An 18,111-nucleotide genomic window follows, 5' to 3' on the forward strand; every position below is an offset into this window, starting at 1 on the left:
TGTTGACCAATTTTTCTTCCCTATGTGCTCCAACTCCTCCATTTAAAAAAAAAAAACAATTATTTTAGTATAGAAATTCATGTGTAGGCACAATTTATAAATGCCTACAACAGGTTTTTAACATCATTAGAAACAAATTCAGTCAAACACTGGTAGTGTATATATCATAACCTTCTCTCTATCATAACCTGTTTCTAGGCCCCAGGAAAGGACCCGTCTGAACCCAGTGAAACCAGTTTAGAAGGGGACCATCCTCATGACCTGCACCTCACCGAAACTCTAATGGAGGTTGAGGAGGAGCCGAGGAAGCCCGTGTCCACCAAGACCCCCATCAAAGAGCAGGAGGACAGCCTCAGCGATAAGTTCCCTGATGAAGATCATGACAAACCTGAGAGCGAGACATCAGGCAAGACCTCCAGCTCTGACTCTGGGATTGAGGATGGGAAAAGCACACCTACCTTGGAGGAGGACACCAAAGTGGTTGAGAACTCCGAACTGGAGCTACCTTTACCACTGATGAAAGCAGAACCTTCATTGTCATTGCAGTCTACTTCAGACACCCAGAAGCAACCATCGGTGATGTCAGTGAAACCTTTGAAAGAAGCCCACCAAGAGGGAGCTCCAGACTCACTTCTATCCACCAAACAACCATACGAGATGCTCGACAAAACCACATCCAAGGAGCAGATAAACCTGGTGTCTGGGGTGAGCGACAGGTCGTCTTTGGTTGGGGCGGATGTGGACAGTTTGGTTCCTTATGCAAACGGCAGGTTATCGAAGCGACACTCTGACACTGGCAGTGAGAACATGGACATCAGCCTGAATATGTCTGGAGATATGTCTGTCAACAAGGACTCCGGGTCCATCTCTTTTCGGGTACATCTGTATTTGTTTCTATTATTTTGTACATAATAGACCTGTTTGCTGGGGGTTGTAAAGTTCCTTTTTAGTGAAACTAAAGCTCTGTTCCAAAACCTAGTGAGTTGTTTTACGCATTTTGACAAGCTTAGTTCAGGTTCACCTGATCATTGGCTTTGTTGTCCGTGCAGATGTACGTTTATTTTGTGGATCTAGCTGATTAATGTCAAAAATAGATAGGATGTGTTTGAGTGAGGTAATTAGCCTGGTATTAAATTTCATTGTACAGGTGTTCAGCTCTTACAGCTCAAGCGGGGAAATTCCCAACATACTGTGACTGGATTATTTCAGTCGATTCAATAAAAAATATTAAAAGGTGCGAAAAACACTGCAAAGGGTTAGTGCATTGTTAATATTAGACGTAGACCGATATGTTCTGTGCCGATTGTTGCCTTTTGGAACTATCGGTTATTGGCAAAATTCTCTGCCAATAGTTGTGGATAGTTATTTTTTAATCTATATTGTAACACTTAACGATGGCAAAGGAGGAAGCTGGGACCGGCTTGACAAACACATAGACATTTAATAACTCTTTTCAGTGTATAAAGAAACAAAAACCCGCACTGCTTTTCAGCTACGTCAAATCATAAAACGCACAAGAACACCGACAAGCTTTGTGCATCTCTCTCCCATCTGCCGCGGTCTCTTCTTAAATACTCCTGCCTCCCCTCGCTGGAACACACAGGTGGAAGTCATTCACCACTTATCTTCCCAACCTCGCTCTGCCCAGGCGCCGCTTGGCTCCGCCCTGCTCACCACATATATATTTACAAAACTCTCTTCATCTGGTGAATATATTTGCTATAAAAAGTTTAGAGCATTGTAATGGAGCCATGTCCCCAATGTATAGCTTGTTTATAGTTAAAAGTCCCGCATTATGCACCAAATTGTATTTTCCTGGTTATTATTGCGAATTTGGTTGCACAATAAACTGCTTTGGGATTTATGATGCTCTTTTTAGGCTTAATGTATGAACCCTTCATAATAAGCAAAGGCTAAGAAATGTTTTATCATTCTAGAAATAATTTTTAAACTACCAGCCAATTAATTGGTTATTGCCTTTTCCACCACCTAACACTATCTGCAAAATCCACAATTTTAAAATTAACCAAAATTGCAAACAAAATTAACCTTGCATAGGATGCATTCTCGTATCAATCTGTGCTACTTTTTTTGGTTGATGCATCAGACGGATGTTTTTTGGAGCGTCTCGCTGAGATTTTTCCATATTTCACTGGTTTTATATTAACGATTGTTTAATAAACATTATAAATAGAGTTTTTAGGAACTTGTGCCAATTCAAAAATAGTTTTAAACTTTCAAATCACGTCTTAAGGCCCCTTTATTCTGAGTTGTGCTCCGTCCGTCTGTCTTTTACGGAACGAAAGTAAGAACATTTACTGCTGTGTGGCTCCTTTACTCATTTTATGCTTTCTGAAATACCCAAGTAGGAATAGCTGCAGGCCGAAGACATCCAAATGTGGGTAGAATAGCCAAAAGAGGGCGGGGTTATTTTTGTATAATTAATCACACTGAATTAACGTGTTAATATAAATCTCTGATGAGTCTCGACTCTGTGTATAATGGACATGAAGGCAATGCTTTTCGTACGTCTTAATTTTGGACTGCTCTGCATTTTACGATAAACTCTTGAAAGACAAGCGCACTGAGAAATATAGCTGCCAGCGAAAAGTACAAGGTGACAACAGTTACAGATGCACCCTCTACTTCACATTGATCTGTGACTAGGTAAGGATATGTCAATTTTATTTTTGCTGGGAGGGGCCGTCCCACTTTCCACGAGCAGGAATCTGGTCACCATACCAATAAAACACTTGGTCTTTTCATTAATACTTCTACATATACCATGTTGACATCGGTTTACCGAGTGAGCGCCAGCTACACATTTGGGCCGCAGTTGAACAGAGCCCTGCTTATGAGCGCTTGTGGAACATTCTGGAAGCGTGTGGTGGCACTGAGTGGGCAGTCCAGACAGTAGTACAGTGAAGGTACACAGCTCAAACAGGGTGTGGAAGTTGTCAAACAGAGCTGAGCCTGTCTACAGAAACCTCACCCATCCAAATCAGCTCCTAATGCTCAATGGACGAAACCGTACAGTTCTGCATGTATTAAAGATTTGACTGACAGGAAGTGACAGATGGTGTTTTTCACTAATAGGGTACAGATTGGTGTCCCATGATTTTAAAGAGGCACAATCTATTGCAACACTGAAATTGAGAAACATGGCTTCAAAGTTGTTTTTGGTTTCAGTATGGATTTTGTAGATGCTGCAGTTTTCACACTCCGTTAGTAAATGATGACTACATTTTTATTTTTGGGTGCTCTATTCCTTTAACATGCTGATTTTGTCTCGTCACACCTTGGATTTTTCGACATTCTTGACCATATCGAACAATTAAAATCCTACAAATGTGTCATCATTTTGAATTTATATTCATTCCATAAAGAAATATTTTTTTTAATTGGTCATTTTAAATACCAAACGTGTAATCTTTAGCTGTGTCCCACATTTTTTTTTTTATGGTAAATATAAGTTTATAAAAACTTAAGTGATGGCTTAAATTAGGCTAAATCTGCAACCCTGTTACCCCAATTTGTTTATTTAATTAATTTGATATTTATTTAATGTTTTATATGCTTAAAAACAATAACTAAATCACACACATCAATAACACACAAATAATCAAATAAATGTAAAAAAATGGCTTATGTAAGATTTTGTTTGATTGTATTTTATTTTTACATTTTATTATTTTGATGTTTATTTCTAGAAAATAAAATCGCACATATCAGGGTTTAAAACGGTTTAGAAATGTCCTAAAAATCGTTAACCTATTACAAAAATATAAAATATCAGGGTTTTAAACTGTTTGAACATAAAAATCGTTAACCTATATTTTGCGAAAACGTTTGTTTGATTCTCCGTATACTGGACATAAGTCAGGCATATGAGGTGTCATTTGAAAGTTTAGAATCTGACCTTTTCAGAGATAATCATCACTTCTGCATTTATTTTTCTTAAAATAACAAAATAAGGACTCAAACCTTTGCAGTGAAAATTAGCACCCCCTAGAGGTAATGAGGTAGAAATATTTATATGAAAATTAAAGTTCTTCACATAGCACATAAATGGACCATTTATATATCAAATGAAATCCCTCATTCTCAGGAAACAAAATGAGCCATTGTTTACTTGGCTGTGAGCTTGCTTGACTGAATAATCTAATGTTATATCTTGGATGTCCAGAACAAAATATGACATCCAGAAGGAAAAGCATGCTAAACAAATCATCATAAAAAATATAATGATAATTTGTTATATATCATCACAAAGGAAAGGATCCCAGCTTTATAATGACAATTAAACTGAGCTTCTAGTCCACTCAGAGGCCGAGATATTCAGTGAAGCAATGGGGAGGTGCATGAACTGAAAATTAGATTGAATGTCTATGGACGAGCACATCTGTGAGGGCTAAAATGCGTTAGAGTGCCACCTATATTTCAGATCTGAATAATGTGATGGAGGGAAAAAATAAATTCTAGTGCTTGTTGGTGGAATGAAATGAGACTAATTCAAAGTGAGGTAGAGAAAATAAGGTACCCCCCCCCCAATATCATAAGATTTTAAACACACACACAATATTATTTATGGATATTTCAAGTTTTTGTTTTGGCGGGATTCAGTAAAAAAATAGACCCATTTTTTTGTCTACAGTATGCGTGAATGGTGAGCTTTTAAATTTGAGTGTGAAAAATTGAAAGCGGCAGCCCAAAAATGAGTTTAAGTGGCTAAAGTAATTTCTGTGTGTGGAGATTTCTCTATATAAACAGTCCCTTTCTGGTGCATATCATACAGAAGTTACATGGTATCTCTGACTTATTGGTTGAACAGGCCTTATTTAGTCTGGACCAGTCAAAACGCTTAAACAGATTGTAGTTCCCTTTGGTACCGCTAGTCGTGCACAAATTGCACACTAAGTATTGTGTTTATGCTTTGAACAGTGTATTTTAATGTTTTTCCCAGTACAATGGTTTGCCCCATATATTTCCACTGTAACTCTAAACATTATTTTATTTTCTTGTTTTTACAAGTTGAGGAAGAGTTGAAATTATTATTTTTTGTCATAGAGCTTAAACTTGTATTGAACCCATAGCATTTCTTTAAATGAAGTCATTCACTCGCATTTTTCAAGCAGCTCGCCTTTTGAAGATCATGTCAGATCTTCCATCCGTTACCAGTAAACACTCTTTGTTTCTGGTTCATTCAGCATTGTACATCTGTCTCTGTGATGATTGTCGGGACGGCCATCACTGGCGTTCTGTTCATTGTTTAGGGTGCCAGAAAACAGCCCCATTTCTCATGTCTGCTTTTTACTCTGTGGAATTCATCAGTTTAACTCTTTCCTGACCTTCAGTTCTGATACTACCATCGGTATCGAAACCTGCGGCAGACTGAAACCACATCACAGGATGGACAGACATCATTCAGTGTCTCGCAACAGCAGATCCTATCACGCTCAACACATACACTTTCCCACAAAGCTAAGATCTGTAGTGTGCCAGGCGACAATGTAATTACATTGCAAGATACTAATAAAAAGTAGTTTTTTTTTTTTATTTAATGAAATATGTGATCACAAAAAGATATAATCATTCTGCATTGAAGCCTTTTTTGGAACCAGTTCAATAAATTGAATCGGCCTTTCCTAGAATACTTGAGAGAGAACGCTTCATAGCTATTTCTTGGCATAAGTAGTTTGCTGATTAGCTACTGGCACACTACTGGAAAACTAGCTAAGTTAGCGTCTCTACTTTTAGTTAGTTACCAGTACTCCCCGACACTGTATAGACGAAATGAAATACAAACCCTTTTCCTTCAGTGTCCTTCAGGATGTGCATGTTTACTCAGCTGTGTTAAGCACATACAGGTCTTAATGCATAAGTGATGACATTTGTCTGACAAGATCAAAACCATGTCACTTAGCAGGATAGATCACCATCATAACCGTATTTGATCTGATTAACTAGAGCGTGCAGTCTTCAGTATGCCATTGGTACATGTGCCATCTTGATAAAACAAATTCCTTGCATGAAGAAATCCAAAAGTTCATTGTGAGATTCACATATTTGCATTGAATGACAGCAGTGAATGAGCTCAGAACAGCACAAAGACATGTCCAGGTTACATGTAACAAAAATAAAAAAAATACAATAACATTTAGATTTTATTTATTTTTGTAGGACAAGCACACTTTCCCCCAAATTCTCATTACTGTAGTGCATCTGGATTATTTACTTGGGAATAATTGATTTTTATTGTGATTTTTATTTGATTCTTATTATTGTTATTAGAGGTCGACCAATAATGGATTATGACGATACGATAACTCAGGTGGTGGAAAAGGCCTATAACCGATTATTCAGCTGATGGTTTTTAAAATCTATTGACAGAATGTTACAACATTCTCTTAATCGGAACAGACATCGAGGCCAGAGTGCAAAATGAATAAAACCCTAGATATAGTTTACTTTTCAACCAAAATCCCAATAATAATCAGAAAAAAGATGCATAAGATGGGTGCATAACTTGGGACTTTTAACTCCTAAATATGCCTGAAACACACCTGGGACTCTTATTTTGAAACGACATAAACTTGCCTTTTGTTACAGTGCTCTGTTTTTAATATTGACCAAATTGAGCTTTTTATAGTCTATAATAGTAATATAATCACAATATATGAAGTTGGACACGCGTTGAAGGTGCTGTCGAGGGATCCTTTCATAAAGTTGCATTTTTCTTTGCATGCACTCGCTTCAATGTAAAAACATAATTATCAGAGGACTCATTTTTGCCAATAACCGATAGTTCCAAAAAGCAACTATCGGTACCGATTAATCGGTAAAACTGATATATCGGTTTACCTCTAAATTATGCTGATTTTAAAGTCATTGCATTACAATTAAAGGCAGTACAATGCATACTACCATGACGTATAAACACTTTTACTTAAGGATGCACCGATGTATCGGCTACCGACCAAATTAAAAACATCTGCATAAGAGTATAATGAGTTGAGGTAGATGGCGATTCCAACTCAGGAATGTCACTCTTATATTCTCAAAAATAACTTTGTTTGCTTACGGCATGGCGGCGCTTCAAACACTCATAAGTTGCAACACGGCAGCGGCTAACACACAAGCAGCTTCTCAGCTGGGCTCTCTCTCTCAACTGCCGCTGTCTCCTCTCCTTAAAAGCCCCAATCACTCCTCACTGAAACACAAGACCGGTGTTAAGCACAGGTGGAAATCATTCACCACTGATCTCCACTGCTTCACTCTCCACAGCCTGGCGCTCGGCCACGCCGCCGCCTTCACAATGGGTAATAAGCTTGAAAATCGCAGATATGATGGTTTATTTATAATGAATTAGTAACACCCTGTGAATTCTAATGCACAATCCAGAAATAATAATAGCCACAATATGTAGAAGGTTTGGAACATATAATATTTTATTATTATTCTCGTTCTCGCGTTAATGCAAAGAAAAATTATATGTAGCTGTATGATATACATTAATGCTGCATAATCCATTGAATTAAGATTGAAATTGCGAAATGGCCTTGCAGGATTATTAAACCTTAAAAGGCTGGGTTTTAAACCGTGAAAAAGTTTTAGATGTGCAAAATAAGCTTTTTTCATCATGTTGTCATATTTAGTTTTTCATTTTTTTTAATCTTATAAATGCATGTGGCTCTTTTTTAAAAATGTTCAACTGGATTCAACAGATCTGATGTTCAATGGAAATAATTTATTGTTTTAAGTGAAAAAGCCTTTTGTACCTCTTTGTACATTTAAGTATTCCCAAGTAAAATAGTGGTCTGATGACAAAATTGGGTCAGTTGCACAATATTGGTACCGCTATCATTTTTAGTTAAAAATCGTATCGGCCAAACATATTCCTATCAGTGCATCCTTACTTTTCCTTTATTCATATATCTTTATTTTTGTTGGATTATTGTTATTAGACCGTTTATTTTTTGCATTATGAAAAGTGAAAATGGGAAATATGCGAGGGTTAGGTAGGGTTGTCACAATAATGTTGCAATGCAAACAATCTTATTGGTCATAAAACGGCTTAATTTTCTTTAAACCAAATATAATTTCCTTCTATTGATTTTGGGGTGAAATATGAGCTGGACATGTTGTTCTTGACTGGTTTGGTGAGATTCCTGCTCATACTCTCTCTCTCGAGCTGTCGTTCATGCGGTGTTCACATTCAGCTCATGAGCTGCTACCACTTCCTGTCAGAACTGGCTTTGCAGGATCATAGCAATCTCACAACTTCCTGTTCACAGCAATCTCTTTCTTTCTCTATTGTGCCTCTGTTACTGGTATACTTTTGTTTGTCAATTTCTGCCCACAACCTCAAATCCTCCCATCAACACAAGTCAACCTCTTGATTTTCAAGTTTTTATTTTGTGGGCGGGTGATTCTCACAAAGCCTATTAAGAAAATGTTCTGGTCATTTTTAACCTCAAAACAATTCCAATAAAATATGAAATTATATTTTGCATACATTTAGGACCTTTAAGATTTTTCATATATCAGATAAATATTAATATATCAAATAATAAAAAAAGAAAGAGGAATTCTCCACTGCAGCATTTGTTCCCCCTACATTTGAAATATCTGGGACATTTCTGTGACTTCTAGTGAAATTTTACTGTTTGTTTTCATCCAGGACTCCAAGAAGACGCTCAAACGCACCCGTAAATTCCGGGTTGATGGTGTGGATGTGAGCGTCACCACCTCCAAAATCATCACTGACGACGAGAAGAAAGATGAGGAGATGAGGTTCCTCAGGCAAGTTCAAAGCTTCACCTCTCCTTTCTCTCTTTACTCAAGCTCTTTAGGAGGAAACATCTGTTTGTTTTTGTTTTTTTTTCACTTTTTCTTGGATATCGGCTGAATAAACAGACTATTTAAGGCCTCCGGTCTTTCCGAATAGGACATAAATACACAAGAGAATCATAGTGCTCTGCCAGAGGAAGTGGGCTGTTTTTAAAGACCAAATAGAGTGATCAGATCTCCCTTAAACAGATCAATGCATCATCAGAAATCTCATGAACTGTTCGGTTTTTGTGCTGATCTTTTTATATTGAGTTATATTGATTTATATTGAGTTCATTTATTTATTTATTGATAAAGAATATTGACAAAACCATTGTGCAAAACATATCCACTTCTGCCATCTAGTGGTGTGAAAGTGCTTGTACATGTGTGTTAGCTCAAATACAGACACTAGATCTACAAGGCTTTGTTCAGAATAGCATACTAGCATACTATTCGTACTATTTCTGTAGTATGTATATTTTGCACAGTTGTGTGTGAAGTCATGTAATAAATGAGGCGAGGGCGTTGTTTCCCATGATGCCGTCTGTGGGCCGTGACCGTCACAGAACAGACAGTTGCTGCATTCTGGACATTCTTTGGTCAGCGGGACACTTGGCATGTGTTATTCAACAACCAAGCCCTCTTTTATTAGTGTGGCAAGAAAATTCATTCTATATTACAAGTTACAGTTGTTGTTTTATTGCCATCCTCTAACGTTCAAGTTCATGGAGTTTTGACCAAAATCATAATCCTATCCTGTTTGGCTTTTAAACTTGTCCTGGACTGTTTGGGCTGTACATGAATGATATGTGATAGGCGGCTTGACTGAAAGATCAGACTTATGATTTCCACATGACGGGCAATAAAATTCCTTCATAAACTGATATTGAAGGAGGGAGCCTTATCTACACCGCAGACTATGGATTGTAATTGTAAAGATTTTAACGATTCCGGGTCCAATTCCTTAACAGAGTGAATACTTTTGAGGAACAAATATTTGGAAATAAATGCAATTTTAACTGCATCAGACTACACCAATTACTCTGAATGTTTCACATTCCCATTCATTTGGGAATTGGACTATGGTGAATGTTTAGCATTAGATTAAAAAGAACCAGCTCATAAGAGTCATTAGTTCGGGAATCGGACTACACTGGTCGTGCTGAATGATTTTTGTTGTAACTACAAAAGAACCAGCCCATAAGCAGAGCTGCAGATTGTGACTAAAATGGCCAAAAAAAATTAATAAAAAATTGTAAATGCAACACAAAATTATTGCATCAATAATTTAAGATCTAGTCGCCATTGGCAACATCCAGGAACAATTTGTGTGCTTTTATGTGTGTCCCCCACCCCGTCCCTTGAATTGCATCTTTAGAGCATGCGCCATCTTTTCAGTGTCTTCTGCCGCTTTTCACCCTTTCTGTTTAGATGAGTTTGCTGCATGCAAGAACAAAAACAACGCTAGATATGATATCCGTTTTGCAGACAAATTATGCTTTTGAACAGTGTCTTTTTAATACGTTTGTCAAAAAGATTCCTGAAATGAGCTGAATTCAAGGAAGGGAACCTCCCAGAACACCCTAGCAACTGCATAGCAATGGTCTGGCAACCAACCATAACATAATGGTGTTTTGGCATTTTTTTGCACATGTGTGTAAATGTCTGTGTACTTGCACATGCAGGCGTCAGGAGCTGCGAGAGCTGCGTCTGTTACAGAAAGAGCAGCATCGCTCTCAGGCCGTGCTCAACCTCAAACTCAAAGACCAGCGAGAGCAGATGCAACGCAGATTTGACCAGGAGATGAATGTGAGTGTCTCTCTGACACTACATTATAATAAATGTAAGAATCCATGTGAAATGTTCAAAATGTGTAACAGTGTTGAAATATCCATCTATGTATGTGTTCAAAGGCCAAGAAGAAATTCTATGACACAGAGCTGGAGACTATGGAGAAACTGCAGAAACAGACCATAGAGAAGATGGAGACGGATCATGCCATACGACTGCGAGACGAGACCAAACGCATCCGTGCCGAACAGGAAAAAGCCTACCATAAATTCCTGGACCAGATGAAACACAAGAAGAAAGAGGTGACCGAATGAGTCATTTCTGAAATGTGAAAAAAAAAAAAAAAAAAATATATATATATATATATTTGCAAGTGTGACTAACATGTGCAAACACTTTAAGGGGCCACAGTAGATAGATGGCATATACATATATAGTATGTTGATTTTGTCTCAGGTAAAACAAGAGGTGGAGAAACTTCCCAGGAGTCTGAGGAAAGACAGTATGAAGGTCAAATTGCACAACTTTCAACAGATGAAAGAAACCGAGGTATGCTTCACAAATGGATGGCCACATCAGATGACATCATCTATAGGCTGAGCATTATTATTGTAATCATCCGTGTTTGTCTGTGTCAGAGGTTGTCTGTATTATAATTCATGACTGTTCTTTGTACAGGAAGAGAAGTATGTTGCGGATCAGAAGGCGTATCTTGAGTCAACGCTGAAGAGTATCGTTGACGAAAACAAGCGAGAAATCTCAGAGACGGAGCGCCTGTTCCTCAACAACAAACATCATCTCATCAGAGGTATAGATGGGATAGTATTTATGAGAGGATAAAGCTTAATTTCTCAAACTTTAGAAATGACAGATTGACCGATTTGGAATAAAAAAACATTTTAGAATTACATATTCTTTTTTCACTTCATGTGATTTCAGTGTTGCAGATCCCTATTTAGTTTAAAAACAAATAAAACATTTCTTTTGTTGCCTCATTTCTGAAAGTAATGATAACTTAAGTTCAGTCAGGACAACTCTTGGATAGATTTAGCATGTTAAAGTGGGTATGACATATTGATACGATATTGGTCTTGACAAAATAGACAAAAAAATACAATCCCCATGTAGCAGATCTAGACAGGTGGAGCTGGTGAGGAGGGGGGTTTCAGAGAAAACTCTGAGCAAATTTAAATGTTAGGCAAAGAGAGAGTACACAGGTTGTTTGGCTATCCTGTTTCACTTCAAAGGACCTATCAGCTTGCACCATGTGTGCCGATGGGCTTAAAATATCACATGCAAGCTGCTGATTATCTAACAGATAACGCGTTCAAAAAATCAGTTTGCACCATTCAGTTTCATGCCTGAACTAAGGCCATGTCCACAGTAATATGTTTTCATTTGAAAACATAAATTTTTCCATCCACACTGAGACTGCGTTTTTGTCCAGCGAAAGCTATTTTGGACTGCAACTGTGCCTCTCCAACCGGCTTCAGTAAATGTTATATCCCCCCCTTGTGGTTTCCTAAAGCTATTACGCCATTGGAAAGCAGACAAATTAGGCTTCTAATTTCAGCTAATGTTAATATATTGATGCCTAAAATATATGTTGATAAAGTAACATGGCAATTAATAATCATTATATCATTATTCTATGACCTCTTTAACGATAATATATACTTGTAAGCCTTTACAAGTGCATTTTTTGCCCCGAGCCCCCTTGTTAAATTTTTTTGGGACCACAGCAGTTATGTCCAGTGGCATCATGAAAATACCTTGAGACCATGATATTATATAGTGGAAATGTCTATTCTGGGGGAAGTTTTGGACTCTAGATCAACTCCTAGACTCTTGGCTGTATGCTCAATTGCTTACAATCTAACCACTGTTTCCTTCTGCTAGAGCGAGAAGCCACCATCTGGGACCTGGAAGAGAAGAACCTTCATGAGAGACACCAGCTCTTCAAACAACAGCTGAAGGACCAGTACTTCCTGCAGAGACACCAGCTCCTCAAGAAACACGAGAAGGTTTGAGAGCTTCAGCTCTTTCCACTGATGTGAAAGATAATTCAGTGGTCTGACACTCACCCATATCTGCTGGTTTGTGGTGTGACAGGAACAAGAGCATATGCAGTGTTATAACCACCGCATGATCGAGATCCTGAAGGCCCGGCAGCAGCAGGAGAAGAACAGACTGCCCAAGATCCAGCGCAACGAGGGCAAAACACGCATGGTGATGTTCAAGAAGAGCCTGAGGATCAACTCCACTGGAAGCTCTGCAGAAGACCGTGAGAAGATCAAACAGGTACAGCGGCTCTTTCTGTCACCTCACATCTCTGTATGTGTTCTCCGCTTTAATACTTGGCTCTGTCTGGTTCAGTTTTCCAAACAGGAGGAGAAGCGTCAGAAAGTGGAGCGACTGCACCAGCAGCAGAAACATGAAAATCAGATGAGGGAGATGATCGGCCAGTGTGAAAGCAACATGAGAGAATTACAGCAGCTACAGGTGACACAAACTGTACAATCGTGAGATTCACTGGAGTCTGTGCAAACGTTTTGGATGTGTCTGACTTGAAATATTGAAAGAGAGGACACCATAAACCTCTAGCAGATATTGAACAATCCTTTAACTGTTATGTTTGACTGTATCATGCAGAACGAGAAGTGTCATCTGCTGATAGAGAATGAGACACTGCGTCTGAAGTCACTGGATGAGCAGCACAACCAGCAGCTGAAGGACTGGAGAGAGCAGCTCAAGCCCAGGAAGAAGGTCCGACACACTCTCATTTCTCCTGACTTCTAGCACATAAATAACTGAGAGTTAATTCTATGTAGAATACACACATATAGTTTCTGGACGATATATTTGCATTTTAGGCAAATAAATTGGTACAAGACTTTCCTTTAGTCCCTTTGACAACAGGTTTATTCAACTGTTTTTCAGACATACAGTGTGTATCTGTATATCATTTTTATACAAATATTTTTTTTATTTATTTAGTCCTTTTCTCAATACTCAAGGTGGCTTTACATAATTATATTCCCTGATTTTTCAATGTCATATTACTTGCTGTCATCTAATGTCATCGAAGAGCAAACATCACAGACACTCCAAAGACAGGATAAAAAAAGTAAATAATTATGTTTAATGTACGATTGTGAACATTACAATTTATGAATTATTGGATTTATTTTTGGAAAATGAGACCAGAGAAAACATTTTTGGATCATATAAACAAAGTAAAAAATATTAAAAATATAATATTTATATAATATTTATTATATTAACTATAATAATAGTTTTTCTTGAGTTAAAATATGATCCAAACATGTTTTCTCTGGACTCAGTTTACAGAAACCACCCATTATATATATATATATATATATATATATATATATATATATATATACACACACACTCTTTTTTAATTTTTTTATATGCATGTTATTTTTATTTTTAATTATATATATATAATCACAGCAGTGCTGATATAGGGCCATATAGCAGGATTGCATGTGTGATATTGCTTATATACAAAAACCAAGCACGTTCATAAAAAACACATTTGTGCATGGAACTACTTTCTTACGTGATGAATCAGAATCTGCCGTTGCTGGTTCAAAACAAATGATGCGTCCAAACCTCCGTTAATAATTCAAAAATGTCACAACAGAAATAGTATCACGGCTTGTGCTGTTTCTTACAAGTTATTGGATAGATGTGTGTGTGTGTGTGTGTGTGTGTGTGAGAAATGGAGCGTGTGCTTGTTGCCACTCCCAAGCAGAAATGCTGTCAGCGTTCTGTAGCTTTCTCAGTGGAAAAATAGTGTCCAAGTGGGGGTATTTCTCCGCCATTTTAAACAGTGTGTATCCAATGTGGAAACTTTGTAAGCGCCTCGAGTTCTGTGATCAAACGGTCTCTCAATTAAATTCAATGGGCTTTATTGGAATGAAAGTTTCAAAAACAATGTTGCCAAAGCATCATATAGAATAAAATCAAAATACATTTTGCGCAATAACTTTTGAGTTATTTGTAATTATAATTATTCTCAATAGTATTATTGTGTATAAATAAAGTAGTTATTAAGTAGTAATAAAGATTAGTTTAATTAAATACGATGACGTAAAAGTACATACTATTTTAATAATATATAATGGTTTCCCTTCATTACATTACTCATTACATGACATTGGCTGCGTCTCGTTTGGAAGGATGTGTCCTCCGGAGGTCGCATTTGTCGGCCGCATACATCTCGTTTCCGAAAAGCGAGTCGCATTCGGAGGATGCATGAGGTGTTTCCTTCGTGGGCGCTCACAACCCACAATTCTTTGCTTCAACGGAAATGTCTAAAATAAAAAAACGCCAATTTGCTCATAAATATTATGTTCAAACACAAGTAATGTTAATTCCCAAGTTGAAGTACCTCAGTAGATGAGTGTAGAGTATATAATATGTATAATTATAATAAAGTATTAGACTAAAAGTACACCTGTAAAATCTATTTTCTTTTCTCTTTACATAATTATAACTCTTCTAAAATGTACCTCATACATTCCCTTCTAAAGGGACTTTGTTCACTTGAAGCGCTCGCGCTTGTTAAAGAGTGGCGTGCAGTCATAGCAACAATGATACATTCCATTAACCCTACGAAGACCGCTCGTTTAAAGGAGTACACTTGGTATACAGCAGCCTTCAAAGGACGCATCCTATCTAGCGCTAAGCCTTCCTCAACGAGACAGCCAATGAGTTTATGTCTGAGAATGTTGTTGTAAAACGTTTACCGTAATTGTCTTGAAAATAATGTCACAATGGAAATAATTTGAATGGTCCTAAAATATGCTTCATTTAAGCAAAATATAACTTTGTATTTTAGTTCTTTTAATTTAGAATTTTGGTGAAAAGTTATTTACAGGTTTTATTAAATTCACCCAACTTTAGACTTTAAATGAGAGCTAAAATAAGAGATTTCTGCTTGCTCTAGCACTCTGAACTACAGCTGTAGTTTTAACCGCATTGTTAATTAATGAACAATTGATTGTCACTTTTTCCACTGTATGCTGTTCAAGACAGCTACACATTTACAAACGTAGATGTTTTACAGATGGTTGTAGATGTAAACTGTGTTGTCTCCTCTCAGATTTTGGAGGATGAACTGAACCAGAAGAAAAAAGAGCAGGAGATTTTCTTCAAGATGAGTGAAGACTTTGAGTTTCAGAACCTCGGCTCGCCCAACAAACTCACCAAGTTCCTGCCGTACGGTGATTCCTCCACCACATGAGCTGCTGCCCACACGACACACCCTCACATCAGCGGACTGCACACCAAGTATTTTACATTTAAGACTTTTATGAAGGTTTAATCGGATATAAGCTCACAGATCTCAATGAAAATTCACAATAATCGCCTCTGCAACCAGTGAGTGCTGTTTGATGCTCAAGTTTTGGATTAACAGTGTTTATCACACTGAAGCAGTGCAAAGCCAAAGAACAAATTTAAACTAGTCAAGTACAGAATTTACCAAAAAAATCAATGACCAAAATTGACCTACTTGGCTCGTAATGGTATATTTGAATGTCTAAATCAGTAATCACATCCAGCTATACTTTTGTTCATTGGCTGATTTCTGGTCAACATTGAGAAAAGTGCTTTGATAAGATACATTGATTTAAAAAGGGTCCATGTGCTCATGAATAATTAATTAGGGGGATTGAGCTGTTTCACTTGGATTAGTTTATTAATTACCACTCAAAATCTGAATTTAGACACTCTTGCCTTCGTTTAAAAGCTTCTACTCTTCAAATTTTATCTTTAGTTAAATTTTCTGTTGCCAAATATATTGTATAATCATTATATATTCTTATATATTTTTACTTTTTTTTTTTTTTCAATAATCTTTTAATGTATACTAAAATATCTAAAGTTGCAACTATATCACTTTACTTTTCTAACAAATTATATAATCAAATTCAACCTCATGCAAAAGTTTAATTGCTGGAAAAATGGTTGCAAAGGAATTTACATTTGTAATTTTTTGAACTGCTGCAGAAGTTGTTCTTGACTAAACTGAACTGCAGAAATGCAACTTTTAATTGGTACATTTAAGTTATTTTACTTGTTATATTTTATTGTCATCAGTGATGTTTTTTATTGGTGTATGTATTAGAACGCAACTAATTTGCCACTTTTATTATTATTCTGCAATGTTCACCACAATGTGAGTTATACTCTGCCACCAAACTGTCAGTGGCACATTTACTGTAAACACAACACAACAACACACTGGACGAGATAAGACCATGCTGGTACTGACCGTACCTGCAAACGCCAAAGTTATAGACTCCACTAACATAAGGGTTGATTTTTGTTTACGCTAAAAAGAAGATGCTTCGTATGAAATTATAATATTTTCCTATTTTGTTTTATCATATTGTTGGCTGTTTAAAGCACTGTCACCTAACCAAAGTGCAATATGTTGTTCTTTCTTTAAATGTGTTCAGATTTGACCTGTTGTGTTATTTTATCCATTCTCCAAAACATGTATAAACATTTGGTACGAGATTTACACCAGTTTTTCAGTTCCTATACAATTTTAATTTCTAGTTGTCCAGTTTTTAATGTTTTCCCAGCACAATTTTGATCATTCCTTTAAGTCTAGTAACCAAAGGTTTTGTGTGGATGAATGTCGCAGTGTAAAGAACTGTTGTCTTACAAGAGTACATATAATAAATGAGATGTTTATTAGTCACCCACAGAGTTCTCTTTATTTGAATCAATTTCGGTTTGCGCTTGTATAGAAATAATTCTTTTAGAGTAGCTGGAGCCCAAGAACTGAAGCGGTGTAGATACTTCCCATATGTGAGACTATGGCAGCTTCTAGAAATATTTGGTAAAGTTGTTAAATGTGGTACACCCATAAGAGAGTCTCAATTGCAACTAATTAAAATTTGGGGTCTTCTCAAACCCTCTAGTGCCACATACAGTTTTTGTACATTTTAGCTTATTACTTTTGAATCAAAAGATCTAAAAATAGAAATAAATATATATATATATATATATATATTTCTCCCCAATTTGGAATTCCCAATGCACTCCAAATCCTCATGGTGAGTTGTGCTCCGTTGCACTTCAGAAAGTTGATGCCGAGCATTGGCAGTGTGTGCATAACTTTGTAGAAAATAAATCATTGTTTTGAGTTTTAGAACCAACTATGTTGTCCATTAGATGCATCCGGTGTGGGACTCCCTTTAAACCGCCGCTTACAGTTGTGTTGAGAACTATGTCTTAAGAGATAAAGACTATTGTGCAACGAGCAGCCCTAATTATATCTGGAATATCTTCCGATTATCGATGCGTGAAAAGGCATTGATCCCAAGCCTACTCTCTGTAAAGTGCCAATAAAGCAGAACTAATAGTCACAATTCACTTCCGTAAATTCTCTAGGATTATAAATAAAATAAAATCATAAAAGACATGAATACAGAATGTTTTCAG

At 36.9% G+C, this 18,111-nt stretch overlaps 1 protein-coding gene across 1 annotated transcript in view; it reads left to right on the plus strand.

The window, feature by feature from the left end:
* The window catches only part of stk10 (serine/threonine kinase 10), a 56,602-nt gene extending 38,494 nt beyond the window's left edge, over positions 1-18,108 (plus strand). Inside the window, exons 9-19 of the mRNA XM_052103770.1 lie at positions 199-876; positions 8,681-8,802; positions 10,518-10,641; positions 10,746-10,925; positions 11,080-11,172; positions 11,302-11,431; positions 12,523-12,647; positions 12,736-12,924; positions 13,000-13,125; positions 13,276-13,389; positions 15,758-18,108. Of these exons, the coding sequence (XP_051959730.1) occupies positions 199-876; positions 8,681-8,802; positions 10,518-10,641; positions 10,746-10,925; positions 11,080-11,172; positions 11,302-11,431; positions 12,523-12,647; positions 12,736-12,924; positions 13,000-13,125; positions 13,276-13,389; positions 15,758-15,898 (2,022 nt within the window). The 3' untranslated portion in view covers positions 15,899-18,108. The remainder of the gene's footprint in view (positions 1-198; positions 877-8,680; positions 8,803-10,517; positions 10,642-10,745; positions 10,926-11,079; positions 11,173-11,301; positions 11,432-12,522; positions 12,648-12,735; positions 12,925-12,999; positions 13,126-13,275; positions 13,390-15,757) is intronic.
* The last annotated feature ends 3 nt before the right edge of the window (positions 18,109-18,111 follow it).

Source organism: Xyrauchen texanus, chromosome 34 (assembly GCF_025860055.1).
Source record: "Xyrauchen texanus isolate HMW12.3.18 chromosome 34, RBS_HiC_50CHRs, whole genome shotgun sequence".
Lineage (NCBI taxonomy): Eukaryota > Metazoa > Chordata > Actinopteri > Cypriniformes > Catostomidae > Xyrauchen > Xyrauchen texanus.